Source organism: Protopterus annectens, chromosome 1.part0 (assembly GCF_019279795.1).
Source record: "Protopterus annectens isolate FY-2018-M chromosome 1.part0, PAN1.0, whole genome shotgun sequence".
Lineage (NCBI taxonomy): Eukaryota > Metazoa > Chordata > Ceratodontiformes > Protopteridae > Protopterus > Protopterus annectens.
Genome location: NC_056725.1, coordinates 679037776 through 679054803, shown reverse-complemented (window position 1 = coordinate 679054803; position 17028 = coordinate 679037776). Strand labels below are relative to the sequence as shown.

Below are 17028 nucleotides of genomic sequence, written 5' to 3'. Positions count from 1 at the left end.
TCCCTTTACCATTCTTCAGTGATAAAACAATGTCATCACTCATAACAAAACAGAAAATATTAATGATACCTGCCGATATCCCCAGTCAAGGATTTCAGCCAAGGAGAGAGTGTACGTGTGTGTGTGTGTGTGTGTGTGTGTGTGTGTGTGTGTGTGTGTGTGTGTGTGTGTGTGCACGCATCTGCAAGTCTATATAACCTTCAATCATTCACATACACAACTGCAGTATTAACAAAATATGCATTGCCCCATGATGTTTAATATAATTTCTCCCCCCATTAACAGAATGTTCCTTTCACTGCTCATAATTGAACAGATTTCACCTAATGTGGTACCCCTACCTAGAACAGCTTTCTTCAAATCCGATCCATGTATGAAAGACCAGGCTATGACCAGAGTAATAAAACTGTTTTAATTTAATTACTGTTGTCTTGCTTTATATTATGTTTACATAACTGTACCGTTTATCCAGTCTCTCTGTATTATTGCAATTTTGCCTGACAGAGACCAAAAAGGGTCTGGGGACCAGTCCAACCACTGGGTTACTAAATAATTAAATAGGAATTAAAAAAATGCCAGTGGGAAGTACGCCCTTCAAAAAAAAAAAAAAAAAAGACAGACATGGCTTCCAAAGGAAAGACAGGAAAAGCATACACAAGAACACTATGCATGTTGTTCATTTAGCACAAATAACATGCTTTCAGGTGCCGATATGATTACAGGATATACTGCACTCTTCTGCAGCTCTCTTCTTTTTGCACACTACAGTTAATGTAGAGAGATTTCCATAACATAAAACTTGATGGCAATAATTTCATTTGTGTATTAAGTAAATATGTTCTAATTCTATGTGAACATTTCTAAATTTGGAAGTAGTTTACATAACATATGTGAAGCTTTCATGAGTAGAGGGACACCACAGCTAGTTTGATCACATATTCATGCAAATGCACACACCAGCACAATTGTCATCTCACCCTCATTTGGATACAGAAGTCAAGTTACTGAAGTCTTTCCATGAGACAAGTACTTATAGAAACTGACCAGCATCTTAAAAGTCCTATTTATTTATTTGTTCTCTTTTAATCTCCATGTGTGCTGACCATCAAAGTCTTCGTCTCTTGCTATGATAAGTCCATTCGTTCTTCACCTGAAGCTTGAGAGAGGATTACAATAAGTCATCATCCATGCATGAAGTTTTTGTGCTGGTTTCTATAACCCTTTGTTCTGGTGGATTTATGCAAACACTTACTAAAGCAGGGCCTGCAGTACAATCTCCATTCCCCTGCAGATGACAAGAGCACTGTCTGGCAAGAAAACAAACTCGCATGCCAGTTCTTATACTGCATGTTTTTGCACCTAGCCTCTACCAGGTGGACTGATTTACCACCCACCCCAGATGAACCAACACTAACCTCTCACTCCTACTTCACGGTTAGTTCCTTTAGTGGAAAGGTCAAAGTCAGGCTTTTTTCCTTGTGTGTCACTGATCTGCCTTAAATGCCCCATTTATATTAAGTGGCTTATTTGGACTACCTCCAGCTTATCTGTGATCTTGCATAGATGTTCTGTTCATGAGTGGATGTTATCCTCGAAAACTGGTCACACTTATCTATTTTACTTACCTGTTCAGTAACATACGATAGCCAGGTAAGCAGCCTGATCCAAACACCCTTTCAGGCAGAACCTGGGCCAGAGGCAGTTAAACAAAATCAAATGTAACTGCAAAACAAATACTTGTACATTTGAATAGTGACACAGTAAAATCAATTAGAAAACATGTAGTTATCCAAGCAGTTAAATACAATATTTCAGTATAACTACTTGTTTCTACTGAGGAAAAATAACTTCTTTCTAATTGCGACGTCTTTTGCTCTAGTGTAGTTTCCCACATGTTTAAGAACTAATTTTAACTGGTTTACAGCATCATTATCCCTGTTTCCCATCTACACTATACTATTGCATGGTTCTCCAGCTCTCTTACGGGCATACCTCTCAAATGTCCAGATTTCCGCAGAATGTTCAGATTTTTGCCTCATATTTTTGGCCCGTTCCTCATAAAATTTGTGGTTTTCCAGCAAATCACTGAGGACTGAACTCACTAAATAATGACAGACATTTGAGTTTCATACTTCATATCCATCAGAAAATGCATGCTAACACACCTTTTATTCTATCAGCTTTCAAAATTTATAAGAGCAATATTTAAAAATTATCCCTATTTTTGGACCTTTGCCTCCCCATTAGTTTTGGCTTTGTCCAGATTTCTTGTGCCAAGAGGTTGAGAGGTATGCTTAAGTGGTCTCCTGTCATTCTGCTGTACTCCATCTTCAGTGTAGAAGTCAGCATCTGGCACTGACAGATGCCGATTTATAATTGTACATTTTCAGTCCTTGTACTCTTCTAGTACAAGTCTTTTGAAATTTTCCTACATTTCTTTTCAAAATAATTTTATAAGATCTACAAACTGTTGCTGCACATTTTAAATGTAGCCTAACTAAGTTGTTGAAAAATGGTATAAAATGTTTTGGATCCCTTGACTTGATAAATGTACAATTACAATCCATTACACTGGAACTTTTTTATTTACATCAGAAGTGCGTTCATCAAATAATAATTCAGCAACCATCCACACACCCGGATCTTTATATTTTTCATGGTCTTGACTAGATGGTCTATTATTTAGTTCGATCATGAAGAGCAGTATCTATTTTAGTCGACTTGTAAAGTTGTTGCCTATGCTTTGTCTGGCCATGGTTCAATATGTATGGTATTGCACTGTAGTCGTGGCTGCGTGGCCATGGAGTTACTATATTATATAAGAAAATGTGAAGGCAAACCCCTAACATTAGGGTAAGTGGGTGCAAAGCCCTAAGTAATTAAACTGGGTTTCTTACTATGTGGGAAGGGATGTTTTTGTTCCTGTTCTACCATTTGTGAAAGTATGTGTATGGTACTTTTCTGACTGGTAGTAGAGACATACATTGTTTTGGTTACTGGTTTAGTTGCAATCAATGTACATGCAGAGTAGTATATGTACAACGATTATTTCTGCTGTGATCATCTGTATTTGACTACATGTGAAGTTAGTGAAATTTTTTCAGTTTATTGAAGGTCAATGAAGATGTCTTTCTATATATGATGACAGCATCTGTATTACATAATCAAACTTTTAAAAGTTCGAACGTCATACGGTCGACACCATATGACTGAACTTTTAAAAGTATGAAAATGTAATAAAAAAAATAAACCAAAGAAAAAACCTACCTGAACAGTTTAAAAAGGGGGGCAAGCCCCCCGGCACCACCCACACACCCCGCTCTTTAAATATACCAACTCCGAGATAGCACTACAGTGCAGAAAAGGGAAATCTTCCCATTCCGCACTGTACGGAGATCTCTGTTGAAATGTTCGAATTTTTAAAAGTTCAATCATATGGTGTCGACCATATGACGTTCGAACTTTTAAAAGTTCGACAACGTGATATAGACCCAGGATGACATACTCTTACATTAATACTCTGTTCATGTAATGATCTACATCCCGTATTTTACTTCCAAATTTTAGGTCCTTTATCTTCCCCATTTATTTTTAACATTATTTTCTTCTGGCTAGTCATATAAAATCATACATCCACCAACCACTATCTTTAAATTATTTTTGTATTTTGTGTACAGTAAATTAACACCATTCGTCACATGGCTTCATCAAAACATGACACACATATTTAAGTTAATTACAGATCTTGATGTACCAGACAAAAGTATGGAAGATATTCAGGTGGGTGGCATTAATGAAGATGATGCATTTGTTATTTATTTTTAACCATAAGATTTGTTAAGCACAAGCACCTATATTTAGGGATAACTGAAAATCTATAGTCTAAGTTATAAAACCAAAGTCATACAGTGTGTAAAATTACAGGAGATCAAACCTAGAAGTGTAGTATAACGGATGTTTACAGTCCACAGCCTTAAGCCTTTCTACTATTCAGATGGGCTGAAACCCTGCTAAATCTCAGCAAGAGTCTGCTACAAATCAGCTAGCTGTAGGTAGAACATGGTAACAACTGTCACGAGGAAAAACTGAGAGAAAAGGACAAATTTATGGATGTAGACACTTATATATATATATATATATATATATATATATATATATATATATATATATATATATATATATATATATACATACACACACACACACACACACACATATTATATATTTTATTTTATTTTTTCTTCTTCTGTAAATAAATTGTGACAAGGTGGATAGTAAGGAATTTAGTTAATGCTTTTCAAACTATGAACTTAGTTTTTTTCCTACTGTTTAAGAAGGCAAAAATATACCCATTTGTAATTATTAATCTTATAACATCTGTTAAAAATACAGATGATTTTCAATGATGTTTACAACTGCCTTCACATTTAAAGAAATACCAATGAAGTGCACATTACATTAAAACTGCCACTCTAAGTTACAGAGTTATGGCCTGTTTAATGGAAAGCATTGTCTCTTTCTTTCCAGAAAGCTGCGATTCTGAAAGATTCAAATATTCGTAATACATGCAACAGCACAAATCTGGAAACTTACCAGCCAACCTTTTCATCCAAGAAGCTTCATCAATTCCGAGGTTGTTGACAACAATTTTCAAGATATTACCAAGCAAAGTATTGAGATTTTCAGAAGTAACAGTTGTGCAGCAAGGCCCAGCAGATTCTGGGGTATTCTCTGGTCCCCTCTCCCACCAACGAGGCAGGTAATTGCATAGCATGGGTAATGTTATCTCAATAACATGTGGCATTTCAGTGTAGCGGGCTCCAGATTCTGCCAGGCCGCTTATGTCCTTCATTAATTTGTCTAGGTCAGGAATGTCAGGACACATCTCTTCTACGCTGTTAGGTAGGCCAAGTACTGAAATGGGAAAACAACACATGGGAATAAGTTAATATTTCACAATAGTGCCCCGAGGTAGAATTTTATTTTGGCGTGATTGTAAACTACATTACATACTAGTTCGCTCCCGTGGTGATTTGGTGGTATAAACTGAGAACATGTTGTACTCGTTCAAGTACGGTTCTAGGAAAGCAACAGGCATGGCAGCTGCCAGACGAGCAAGGCATTCACCCAAAGCTGGGCGCTGTCTGTGAAGTGAAGGAAAAAAGTTATGTTAGTAAAGAACATGGACGATATACATGAGTAACATACAAAACTATTCATGATACTATAGAAAAAGCTATCTTTTTCCTATCCAACAGTCAAAGCTCCATTCCAATATTTCTACATTATGGTAATTTTTTAAATGATGAAGAAAACACAGTCCACAGCATTTAGGTTTAAATTGGGCAAATGCATCATCACTAACAACATATATTGATGAAGTAAGTATAGTAAAGTACAGTAAACATGTATCAGCAATGTCAACTGTAGCAGTGTATATAAAGAGAGCAGTGAATGACATATATATATATATATATATATATATATATATATATATATATATCAAATGCCAGGAATATGTACAGATAATTTATTATTTGATTATCAGGTAAGTCCGACTGGGCCATGCAAGACCTCTTTTCAGCATAAGCCCTGAAGAGAAAATTTCAGTAAAGATGATAAACCTATCTTAATAAATGCATTGTACATTAAGCAGTTTTAGGTAGTATAACATGGGAATTACGAATATTGCAATATGGCATGAAGCATAAAAAAATGAAACTATTAAAGAGTAGTACAGAAACTGACTGAACAGTTGCTGCAACACAAAAATATACTTCCACAGTCATGAAATTGTAAAATGATACATACACTTAGCCATAGATGTGAGTGCATGTGTACAAGTGTGTGGTGTGGATGAACTACCGTGGCAGAGCTAGTCACATGGTGGTGTAAACCTTGGCTCTAGACGTTTGTCGCTATTGAAGTGAAACCCCGACCCCATGTGCCAAAATGGGAAAATGAGTTGTGGACGGATGGACATATATAGACAGAGACAGTGGAAAACAGCTGATTAGGTGATGTACAATAAGCACAAGCAAGGTAAGCATATGAGGTGTATAAGGGGAAATGTGTTGCAGCATCTAGAGAGTTAGATAAAGTTTCATTTGAAGGGAGAAATAGGGTTTCATCCAGAAACGATCTAGAGTTTCAAATAAAAGGAGAGCTCTGAGGACCGAGAAAAAGAAAGGAAGAACACATTAATTGGGAGAAAAGGAGCAGAGAGAGACTGGGGTTAAGGAGATGTATTTGAAGGTTTTTATTCAGACTAAGCTGATTCTGAAGTTTTCTAAGGCTGAAGGGATCTGGTTCCCAAGTTGAGCCACATAGCTTCACCATGTGTGTTAAATGCCCTGTCATGATATGTCATGAATTTATCTTTAGAATAGTATTCTCTTGTGGGAGAGTACCATTTGAATAGTTAGCTGATGGATGGACATTTGCTTGGTTAATGCAGAATGGCATTGGCAACTTTCAGTTGGGCATATTGAAGATAGTGGAAATTTCAACCAATTAATTTTGTAACAGTGCAGTGGTGAATTCCAAGGCAAAGATTTGACTATAGGTTTTCTGTTTTATTGTAGCATTTTTCTGACCAGTGTTATTGAGCAGTATGAAGGTTAGCGAAAACAGGAGCTGCATAAAGTAGCTTGGTTAAGAAGTAGGCAGTAGCTATAGCATTACGGGCATCATCTGAGAGATAGGTTCTAGTTCTTTAGAGAGCACCTAATGCATTTTGCATGTGGAGGTCATACTTTAAGTTATTGCCCGGGGGGATTCTGAGTAGTTTGGTGTTAAGATCAATAGCCTGGCTTATATTATCAGAAGACATACAGGAAAACTGATTTTGTGTGGCAGGAGTGGATTTAGACAGAGAAAGCTTGATTTTATATCTTCTTAGCACTACGTATTAGGTTACAGTGCTGTAATCAGAGTACAGTTGAGGACTAGGATTCTTGCATTTCATTAGTGCATGGGGAAGAGCAAATGAGGATTGAGTCATCCACATACGGATTAAGTATGGAATGGCCTGTGGTAGTAAGAAGATTGTATAGAGTCCTGAGAGACGCATATTAACTGGGAGGAAAGAACAGTACACAGTTTGCATTTGTCACATTGTATTCTGTCACCTAGGCAAGTGTGAAAGCGTGTTGCTATAAAAGTCTGAGTTCAGTAAACGTATGGAGTAGTTCAGGATGACAGACTGTGTCAGCTGTACTGAAAATCTTTAATAGATGAAGAAAGGCTGCTGAAATAAATTAATTGCTATTTTGTTGTAGTTTAATGGCATTAAGGAATGACAGCAAGACAGTTGTTGCCTTGTGATTTGGACAAAATCCATCCGTAGAGCTGGACAGTAGGTTGTTGATACAGGACTGCAATAGTTGTAAATGGACACATCTTTCTAATATTTTTGATAGTGGAAATAGTATGGTAATTGGTGTGAAATTTCTGAGATCATCCAATTTACTGCCTTTATGGAGAGGCAGAATTTAAGTCTGTTTCCACATTTTAGGAATACAGGATTTAATTATGAACATATTGGTGAGTACAGAGATGGGGAATGCTAGGTCATCAGCAGTTCATTTAATGTACTCAGCTGGAAGATTATCATCTGTTAGAATAGTTAGTTTAAGATCGAGGAGTAGTCTTCTACTAACTCTGGCGGAGACATTTTTTTAAGGTAAATGCTGTAAAATCAATAGGACTGGAGGGCAGCTGAGTATTGGAAATTATCTGAGCTGTTTTTTTTTTTTTTTTTTTTTTTTAAGGAGGGATGCAGCTGCATTGATGACGTGGAAGTTGAAAGAACAGATTATATTATAGTCCGAGTTGTGAGGTATTGGGTTGGGTGATTTGTTGGAGTTTAGAAGATGATTAACTGTAGCCCACAAGATCTTTAAGCTCATCTTTTGGCTATCTTGTAAGTGAAGCTGGAATTATCCTTGTTATGCAGAGTTTTGACTTACTTATGTAAAATTTTAAAGATTTGCTAGGTATGAGGGTTTGGTCCCAATGCCACTACTGCCAGGCTCAAGCTCTTTTCTTCATTAGTTGCTGCTATCTAGGTAAAACCAAGGTGATGGATTAGTACTGATATATTTTGTTCTAACTGGTGACGACAAATTTAGAAGATGGAATTGAAGTTTTCTGCTGATTTGTCTACAGCAAATGTTTCAAGGAATGTTGGATAATTTGCTGAACTGCAGTTAGGAAGGAACTGATATTAAAATTAGCAAAGTTACAGACTACATTGTAGTGGGGAGCAGAGAACCTTTTTATTACAGTTTCACAGTATCACTGTTTTCATACTTGTTCACTCTAGGAAATTTTGGAAGCAATAACTTTTGGAAGTGTGTATTTATTCTGAAAACCCATTACTAATTATTCATGTACTCTATAGTGGCAAAAACTTAAATATTCTCTAACAAAGAAAATTGTGTTGCTGACTGTCAGGAGTAAGGGAACATTTTCGGACTGCGGAAATTAAACAACCCCAGAGCTGGGATATTTTACATGTAGAGCTTGTCCCATTCTAAGCTGCATTTTGAAACGTCAGTGTTTAACATTGATGTTACGTATGTAGAGCTGTTTTTTGTTTATCTTTTTGCTACTAGTGGATGTGATATTGTTCCTCTCATATAACATGAATCCAATCTTCTCTTCTGCCATTTCACATATTCCATCCCTTTTAAAATATATATATATATATATATATATATATATATATATATATATATATATATATGTGTGTGTGTGTATATACCATAAATAAGTACATATCCATCTTTTATTCAGCACAAAGAACTTTTCTTTCCATTTACTCTGAAAAAAAAAAAAACTGTGATACGCACAAAGAAGGCCTATATGTCCGATTTAATAAAACTAATTCTGTACTATCTAACCTGTAAGAGCCTGAGTATCACATGTAATAAAACTTAATTACCCAAGACAGGTACTATCGACAAAGCTCAAGAGTTTAAGTATCTGCGATCGTAACTGGATCTTACACTGTTTATTCTCTACCGTTTTCTTAGATAGCCATGAACTGGAAAGCATGGACTATCTTTCACTGAAGGTGGGTTTTTATGAAATAATATCCTAGCTCTTTGGTCCCCCTCCCCAAATATATGATGACCACTTTTGCAAGCTGGATGCACACAAATGTGCACCAACGTATTTGCTCACAAATGGTTAATGGAGTTAAATGTTATGTTGACAGCTCACTTTTGGCTAACCCTTCTGACCTTCAACTGGGGCTGGCCTATTGCTACTAAGACACTCATCCCTCTTTATCCTGAGAAGATGGGCTTCTTAGCACTTTTTAATAGCATCTTTATTATTTTTATTTTTAAGTAAACAGAATTACATTACTTATATGTCAATGTAAATATTACATCATTTTGCATTACACTTATTCCATAATCATGATTATGACAACATTTGTATTATCCCTGCAGTTATACTACTTTTACTATAATGCCATATTTGTATGTTTCTCAGGATACAGTTGTGAAGCACTGTAGTAATATTCAGTAATGACAGAAATCATATTGCTCATTCTTACTTGTATTAAACCACCTTCCTATCTTTCTCTCACTCTCTCTCTCTCTCTCTCTCGTACAACACATTGTACTGTGACAGCATCAAGTTGAATCAATCAATAATTCCCTCAGTCATTCCTTCCATCTATCTTTTTCCATCTATTTACTGTCTTTATCAGTACTGTATCAAACAACCTATTGTCCAGTCTTGTATGTTTTTTCTTTATATAAATTAGGAACTCTACTCTGAAGACAAACCCAAGTAATACACATCCTGTGAATACATGCAAGATTTTTGTACACACTCAGACTTCATTTGTTTTAAATTCTCACTAGTCCTTATCATATCCCTGCTTCAGCATATGCATCCTCAGCAACCCACTAGACTTAAAAATGCACAGTACTCTAAACTTATTAGAGTTAATAACAAAAATGAAATTAAAAATTAAAACAAAATAGAACGCACCTGCCAAAAAGAAAAAAAATACATACAAGTTTGTATCAATGTGATATGAAATGTATGCAATAAGTATTGATCAGCGGTTGGTGGAAAGGGGAAACTATTTATTGGCACTGATCAGTAGTTGTGATTATGTGAGATATGTTTCAATTAGTGTAAAGTTTTGTTCATGTAGAGCTTAGAGCTAAGTCGGCAGATCAAATTAGTGTAGAATCAGCTTCACATTGCATGAATGTACAAAGTTTAAATGAGTTATGCATGTCATTTATGGAAATGTTCAAAGGTATCTGACACAGTATTGACCCTTGGAGTAGCCCCACAGGTACAAGAAAAAAGGTAGAGTGGGATTTTTGCCATATGAAACTCTGTGATCTTTAAGCAATGTAAATTTGAAACTACAGACTGAAAAAGTACTTAACAGTGATATGTGCTAGCCAGATCAGCAAAGGAGGATGGTAGAATGCTGAAGGCTTTTGAAAAGTTCAGGAAACGGGATGCAACTAGCTGACCTTGGTTTCTATTTTGACTGATTATGTCAAGGAAAATTAATAGAATGATCTCGGTACGCTGTTCTGAAATCATGTTGTGAAGAGGAAAGTAAGCGGTTATTGTTTACATGATCTGATGACTACTTATGAATACATTGTTCTACTGTTTTGAAGAGGGTGACAATACTGCACAGGACTGAACTGATAGATTCATTTCACAGTACATATCAGCTTTATTTCCCTATAATGTCCTCCATATACTTTGAGGGCAAGGCAATGCCATTCTCATACCTTTAATATCAACAACTGGTAAAAAAATGAATGCAGATCACAGAAACAATGAGATACTCATTCAATATTCAGACCCAGTTCTTCTTTTAATTTTTATCCTGACCTTTCTCGCTAGCACTTAGCTAATAATCATAGAAAAAAATACCCTCCCTTAACCTATACCTCTAGCTCTACTTTCAGCTTTCATCCTATATACTTTATTAGACTTGAAATAATTTTCTTTATAGCTCTTTTACTTGTGCTGGAATGCTAATAACATTAAATTCCTTATACAAAACGGAGCATTCATACTTCATAACATAAAGCATTCTCTGCTGCTTCATGTACTAAAAACATGACTGTTTTGCCTGCTCTCGATCCTGCCAAAGACCTTACACAGGAAAAAAAAACTTTATATGGCATTATCTTTCCAAATTATAATTTTCTAATGGTTAATAATTTGTCTTATTCTTCTTGTGACTCATACTTTGTCATCACACTATCACCACTTTTTACCATTTTAGATAAATTTAAGGGGCCAGTTTTCAGCATCTCTGTTGATTTATAGATTCTCAGGCACACTCTTACCTCCTCTGACAGTCTTGCACAAGTGTCACGTGTCTTTTCTTGCACAATCCGGTCATCTCTTTACTGGAATCTCCTCTTGCCTTCTTCCTGCCCTTCCCAGATCTGCTTTTCCACATTGCATTCTGCTTTAATGCATGTATAACTGAACCACTGAAATCTGATCTTTGCAACCTTCTCTACAACTGGAGTTAATTTGGCTTGTATACTGATGTAGAGATCTCATTTCTTCCTCTGTCCCTCAGCGTGCATCCTACTTCATATCCTTCACTCCAGGCTTCCTTAGCTGCTCTGTCTTCACTTCTCAGGTTTTTGTGCCATGCAGCAGCAATGGTAGCACCACTGTTTTGTGTATCTTTGTTTTCTGCTTCTTTGTCATTTTCCTATGACACATTACCTCTAACACATTTTGCTGGCTGGCCAAAGTAACTCTAATTCTAGTTTTGACCACCTAATTCAGACTTCCCTTCTCCTCAGCCATGACTCCCAGATACATGAAGCTCTTTCCCTGTTCCTTTATTTTCCCTTCTACTTTACTTCGTAGTTTGTTCTGATTGCTCTCATTTGCTACTATGACAACTGTCTTGTCTGTACTCCGTTTCATCCCATGTGCATTCAGTTTTTCGTTTCATTCCTTTATCACTTGCTGGCATTCCTGTTCAGTGTCTGCCTTTGACCTATTTTTGAAGTAGTCTATCACCAGTACAAGGATGAATGGGCTCAGATCTGAGCCCTGATGCATACCTACTCCTTAGGAAACCCTTCTGTGAGTCTGAACATTGGTCAAACATTGGATGTTTGTCTATCAGTACTTCCAGGACTTTCAAACATAGGGATCTTACTGTATGCTTTCTCCAAGCCTAGGAATGTCCATTTAGAAGCTTACACAAACTACTCACCTCCAATTGTGTGTGTGTGTGTGTGTTTATTAATTATTCTCTCCAGTAATTTCTTGTAGTGCGACAGAAGCTTGATATCTATATGTACTGTCCACAGTTGTGAATACCCCCTGACTAACCTCAGCAGCTATTTCTCCTGTATGACTCCCAATATCTTGCTCATATCTGACATCATCTCAGCCTGCCTCTTTCCCTGCCTTCCTTTTCCTTAGTGTACTTTGCAGGTTTTTAGGCTGGGTTCAAATCTCCTTCCTCTTTCACAACAAGCTGCGCATATGGTGGTACAGCTTCTGTGGGCTTTTCTTCATTCATAAAGCTGCCTGAAGTACTCTTTCCATCTGTTCTTGATGACCTCTCAGTTGGTGGGCAGATTGATGATAACATCCTTTATGAATGGTATCTCCCAACTATCTTCTTTATCTTTCTGTCCTTGTCTTACAAGCTGATAGAGCTTCTTTGCCCCATTTGCTGAGTCGCTTTCTATTACCTGGTAGAGTTTTTCAGATGTCTTATTCTTTGCCAGTGCAACTGCTCTCTCACACTCTGTCAGTCAACCAATATGGTCTCCTAGCCTGCTCCTCCTTTTCTCTCTCGCCTACTTCTTCTTACAATTCTTCTATGTTTTGATAAATTGTGTTCTAGGCTCTTCGTATGTGCTGCTTTGAGACATTGCTATCACTCTTTGGCTCACCTTATTTCTTCTTCTTCCTGAAGTGACAGAACCATGAGCACTTCCTTGAACTCCTGTACTTTCACTCCAGTCAAGTTTCAGGTCTTCATCCTAGTTTTTGTTGACCTCACAGGCTCTCTGACTACTGGCTGAAGCTGATTCTGGCCACCAGTAGTTTATACTGGTGGCAGACTATCCAACCATTTCCCTAGGAATGACTAACACTCCTTCCGTTTGCTACATATGTTAGACTTCCATACTGTTGTTCGTTGGGCTTTGCATATTGCCCTTCATCAATCTTTTACTTATTATTTAATAAAGGAGCAGAAAACTCATTATGATACATTGACATTGTGCATATATAATCTTATCTATTACTCATTTCAGATTTCACATATAACATAACAGTTTAATAAACATTTTTGAATATTTTTAATGCAAAATCTTAAGCATCTTATTAGTATCAACTGTAAACAAATTTACTAGAGCTAATCTTCTTCTTCTTCTTTCGGCTTTTCCCGGTTAGGGGTCGCCACAGAGGATCACTTGTCCGCTCATGATTGGCAGTGGAGTTTTACGGTGTCAAGTTGCCAGCCTGGTGCCCAACCTTTCACAGAAGGCACACACACGCACGCACTCAAGCCTAGGGCCAATTCAGAGTGTCCAATCCACCCACAGCATGTCCCCGGGATGTGGGAGGAAACCGGAGCACCCGGAAGAAGCCCACCCAACCACAGGGAGGACATGCAGACTCCGCACAGTGAATAATCCAGAAAAACAAATAATTAACTCTACTCTGTAACCCACTGAATGAAGCACTGGTATATTACATTTTTTTTACTTTAAAAAATACTACCAAGAAAAAACAAATAATGCATGCTCAGGAAACTTCTTCATAATATATTATTATTATTTCAAATTATTTTTACTAAGGTGATCTATAAACTGCTACACCCTAAACTTAAAATGTGTATTTCCATAAGGTTAACTCTCATCATATGCTTTAGTATTCTACTGTCTTTGTTTAAGACTAAGGTTAGGAGAATATTATATAGTGCTTGCAAAAATTAATGTTTTTGCAAGGTGTTTTATTTCTACTAACACACAAAAATTTAGTAACTTATTTGCAAACTTGGAAAATGCATTTTAAGTTGCACAACTCACCAATGATGCATATAAAAAGGTACATACCCATCTTGCAGCTTAACCTAGCCATTCACATCAGCTCACTGGCTAAACCTTTCAAGGACTCATATCTTAACAAACATACCCATGTTACTACCTAATACATATTTTGTTTAGAATTTTCCAGTCTCTTTAGCCATCTTGTCACAGGAACTGCACTTGTAAACAAACATCTCTTCTCACTCAAATCAGATTTTCCAATGCATTCATTCTGTATTTTCTTAGAAACATCAACATTTATAAGTTTAACTGTCTCTTTTTCCTGATCCACTTGCAAATGTGCTAGTTTAAAACATAGTTCTTTTGTCTTTCCAACTGTTTCAGACTGCCAACCAGATTACCAAAGACCAGCACTTTCCCATTCCAGAACAACTTAAAAGTAACAGGGGATGGCACTTTAAATGTAAGTTTTCTTTATTTGCACTCTGTTACTGCATCCACAAATAAGTGATTTTTTGATGTCACACTGGGATGATTTTATTTTACAAGTACAAGTCTCCCACCTGTTAATAAATGTTATGCTCACTTAACACAGTTTTACACTATGTACTCTATTTTAATACATGTCAGAAAGTTCATCCATCTTGGTCTAGGTTTCCTAGCCTTGAATTCTGAGTCTGGCAGAGACAAGTGTTTTATCAATGAGCCCCAAGCAAATAAATTTTAATCCTGTCTACCCCACAATCTTGTTTTTCACATATTTCCATGAGATCATTCCCTTCTTCACCTTCTAAAACTCCATAAAGTCTTAACTGTTGCTTTCTTGCTTTGTCCTCTGTTCTAATTAAACTTTGCTTAATCTATTCAGTTTGCTTCTTTACGGTTTTAACTGCACTGGCCTGAATCTTGCACATTTGCTGATTAATAGATTTCACGAAGACCCACTGACTATGTAAGGTATGAACAGATATTTGTTCACATTTAAGGATATAGTTTATCCTGGTGTTAAGCAAGGAAAGAGCCAGCTTTTGGCTAGGAAGTCTTTCACAATGGTTTTGAAGGATGAGTGGGAGGGTATTGATCTGATGGATACAGGTAAGGAGTTCTAGACCTTAGCAACACAGTTTGAGTGCAGGCCAGTGCAGATGATTTAATAGGCTTGTGGACAAAGAGGAGGTTTTGGTCACTGGATCATAATGACCGAATGGGAACATAGTTGTGTAGAATGTTATGTAGTGCTGGACAAGCAGATGGATGCTGGATAATTTTATAGGTGGAAAGTGTGCTTCTGTTAACCGAAGAGGTAGTTCTAACTAATTTAGGCTTTTAGTGCTGTACAGTGGTGGGACTGCGGTGGTGGTGCTGCGGTAGCGTTGTCGCCTCACAGTTAGACGCTCCCCGTTCAATTCTCAGTTCGAGCGTCTTCTGTTTAGCGACATGCGTAAATGGGCATTCCTTCGTTGAAGGTTGTGCATTAGGCCCGGCAAGCCAGTACGTAAAAATCTACTGCCAATCATTAGCGGACCGGAATTCCGCTGTGGCGACCCCTAACCGGGAAAAGCCGAAAGACACAAACAAACAAAGTGCTGTACAGTGGTGGGTTCTGAAAGGGGTATTTTCTGCAAATTCAGCAACTTTGTTATAGCATTGTTCAAAATGTCATTTTTGTGAAGCCTGGAGGATAGTAAGGATGGGAGCATCATAAATAAGAGTGAGGAGGAGATAATTAGTGGCAAGTGTAGTTTTGGTTGTGTCGGTGAGAAAGTTTTTGGCTCTGTAAAGCATCCCTAGTTTTTGACAAGTTTTTCTTATGCAATTTTGTATATGCAGGTTGAATGTAAGTTTAACATCCACTATCAGCCCTAATAATTTGCTAAGAGAAGTAACTTCAACGGTTGTATTATGAAGAGAGAGGAGTTGAGCATGAGTTGTGAGTTACAAAGTCATGTTTTAGTGTCTGTTAAAGCTTCCTGAGTAATTCTTTGGAGGTCTGCCATGTTGTCAGATCTGCAAGTGTTTGAAGTCATCTGCATGTTGTGTTAAAAAGGCCTGTTGTGTGGATGTGTGGAGGGTGTTGGTTGGAATGCTAAAGAGGAGGGTACCAAGTACCTATTGGGATAGGCATCTTTTGAACCATAGAAGGGAGGGCTGAGAGAGACCTAGTGAGGGAATTTGAAGTAGAAGTTTTGTCAAACTCTAGAAATAAAGGGAAGACTACTTTGCCATTATCTCTAGCTTTATTGACAGTATTTATATGAGAAAGATTGAAGCCATGTTGTGTGGAGGATACAAGTTTTTTCTGCAGGAGACAGTTAAGCAATTGTTTTTGAATATATTTTTATGTATTTTGGAGAGCAGGGATTATAATGCTATAGGTCTAAAGTTAGTAATGTCTGTTGAATTTCCCCCTTTGTGCAAAGAGATAATCTGTAACTTTTTCCAGACAGAAGGAATGTGGGATTCCTGGATTAGCCTATTTATAAGGCTTGAGACAGGATAGGCAATACTTTTGGCTGCTATTTTAAGCTACTCACTTGGAAGGTCATCAGCTGAAGTATAGCATGGTTTGTGTTTAAGAGTAATTTTGTATAGGATACAGGCACAGGTTTGACGGTGAAAGTTGATGTGGTGATATGTGGCTGTTGGGTAGGGTTAAGATTAGATATTGGGGAATTCCTGGTTAGAGATGCTATACTATCTACAAAACAAGAGTAGAATTGTATTGCGGTTTTGAGTGGTGAGTTATTGGCAGATGAGCTAGGGTTGAATTTTTGGCCAGGGTGCAAGATTTCTTTAATAGCTGTCCAGAATTTTTTAGGGTTATATTTACTGTTATTCTGAAAGTGAGTACAGTATAGTTTTTTTGTATTTATTTTCTTTTTAGTATGACTGTGAAGCATTCTGAAGTTTTCAAGATAGCTTTTCACTCTTTTTGGATAGCCAAATTGGATTATTTGTTTTTAGTCAATTCCTTCTAGGAGGTGCA

The 17028-nt window shown here is 37.0% G+C and overlaps 1 protein-coding gene across 1 annotated transcript in view; it reads right to left on the bottom strand.

Annotated features, from left to right (window-relative positions):
- Window positions 1–17028, bottom strand: part of LOC122794026 (ryanodine receptor 1-like) — a 2146276-nt gene that overhangs the window by 724095 nt on the left and 1405153 nt on the right. Inside the window, 2 exon segments of the mRNA XM_044062140.1 lie at window positions 4594–4914; window positions 5014–5144. Of these exon segments, the coding sequence (XP_043918075.1) occupies window positions 4594–4914; window positions 5014–5144 (452 nt within the window).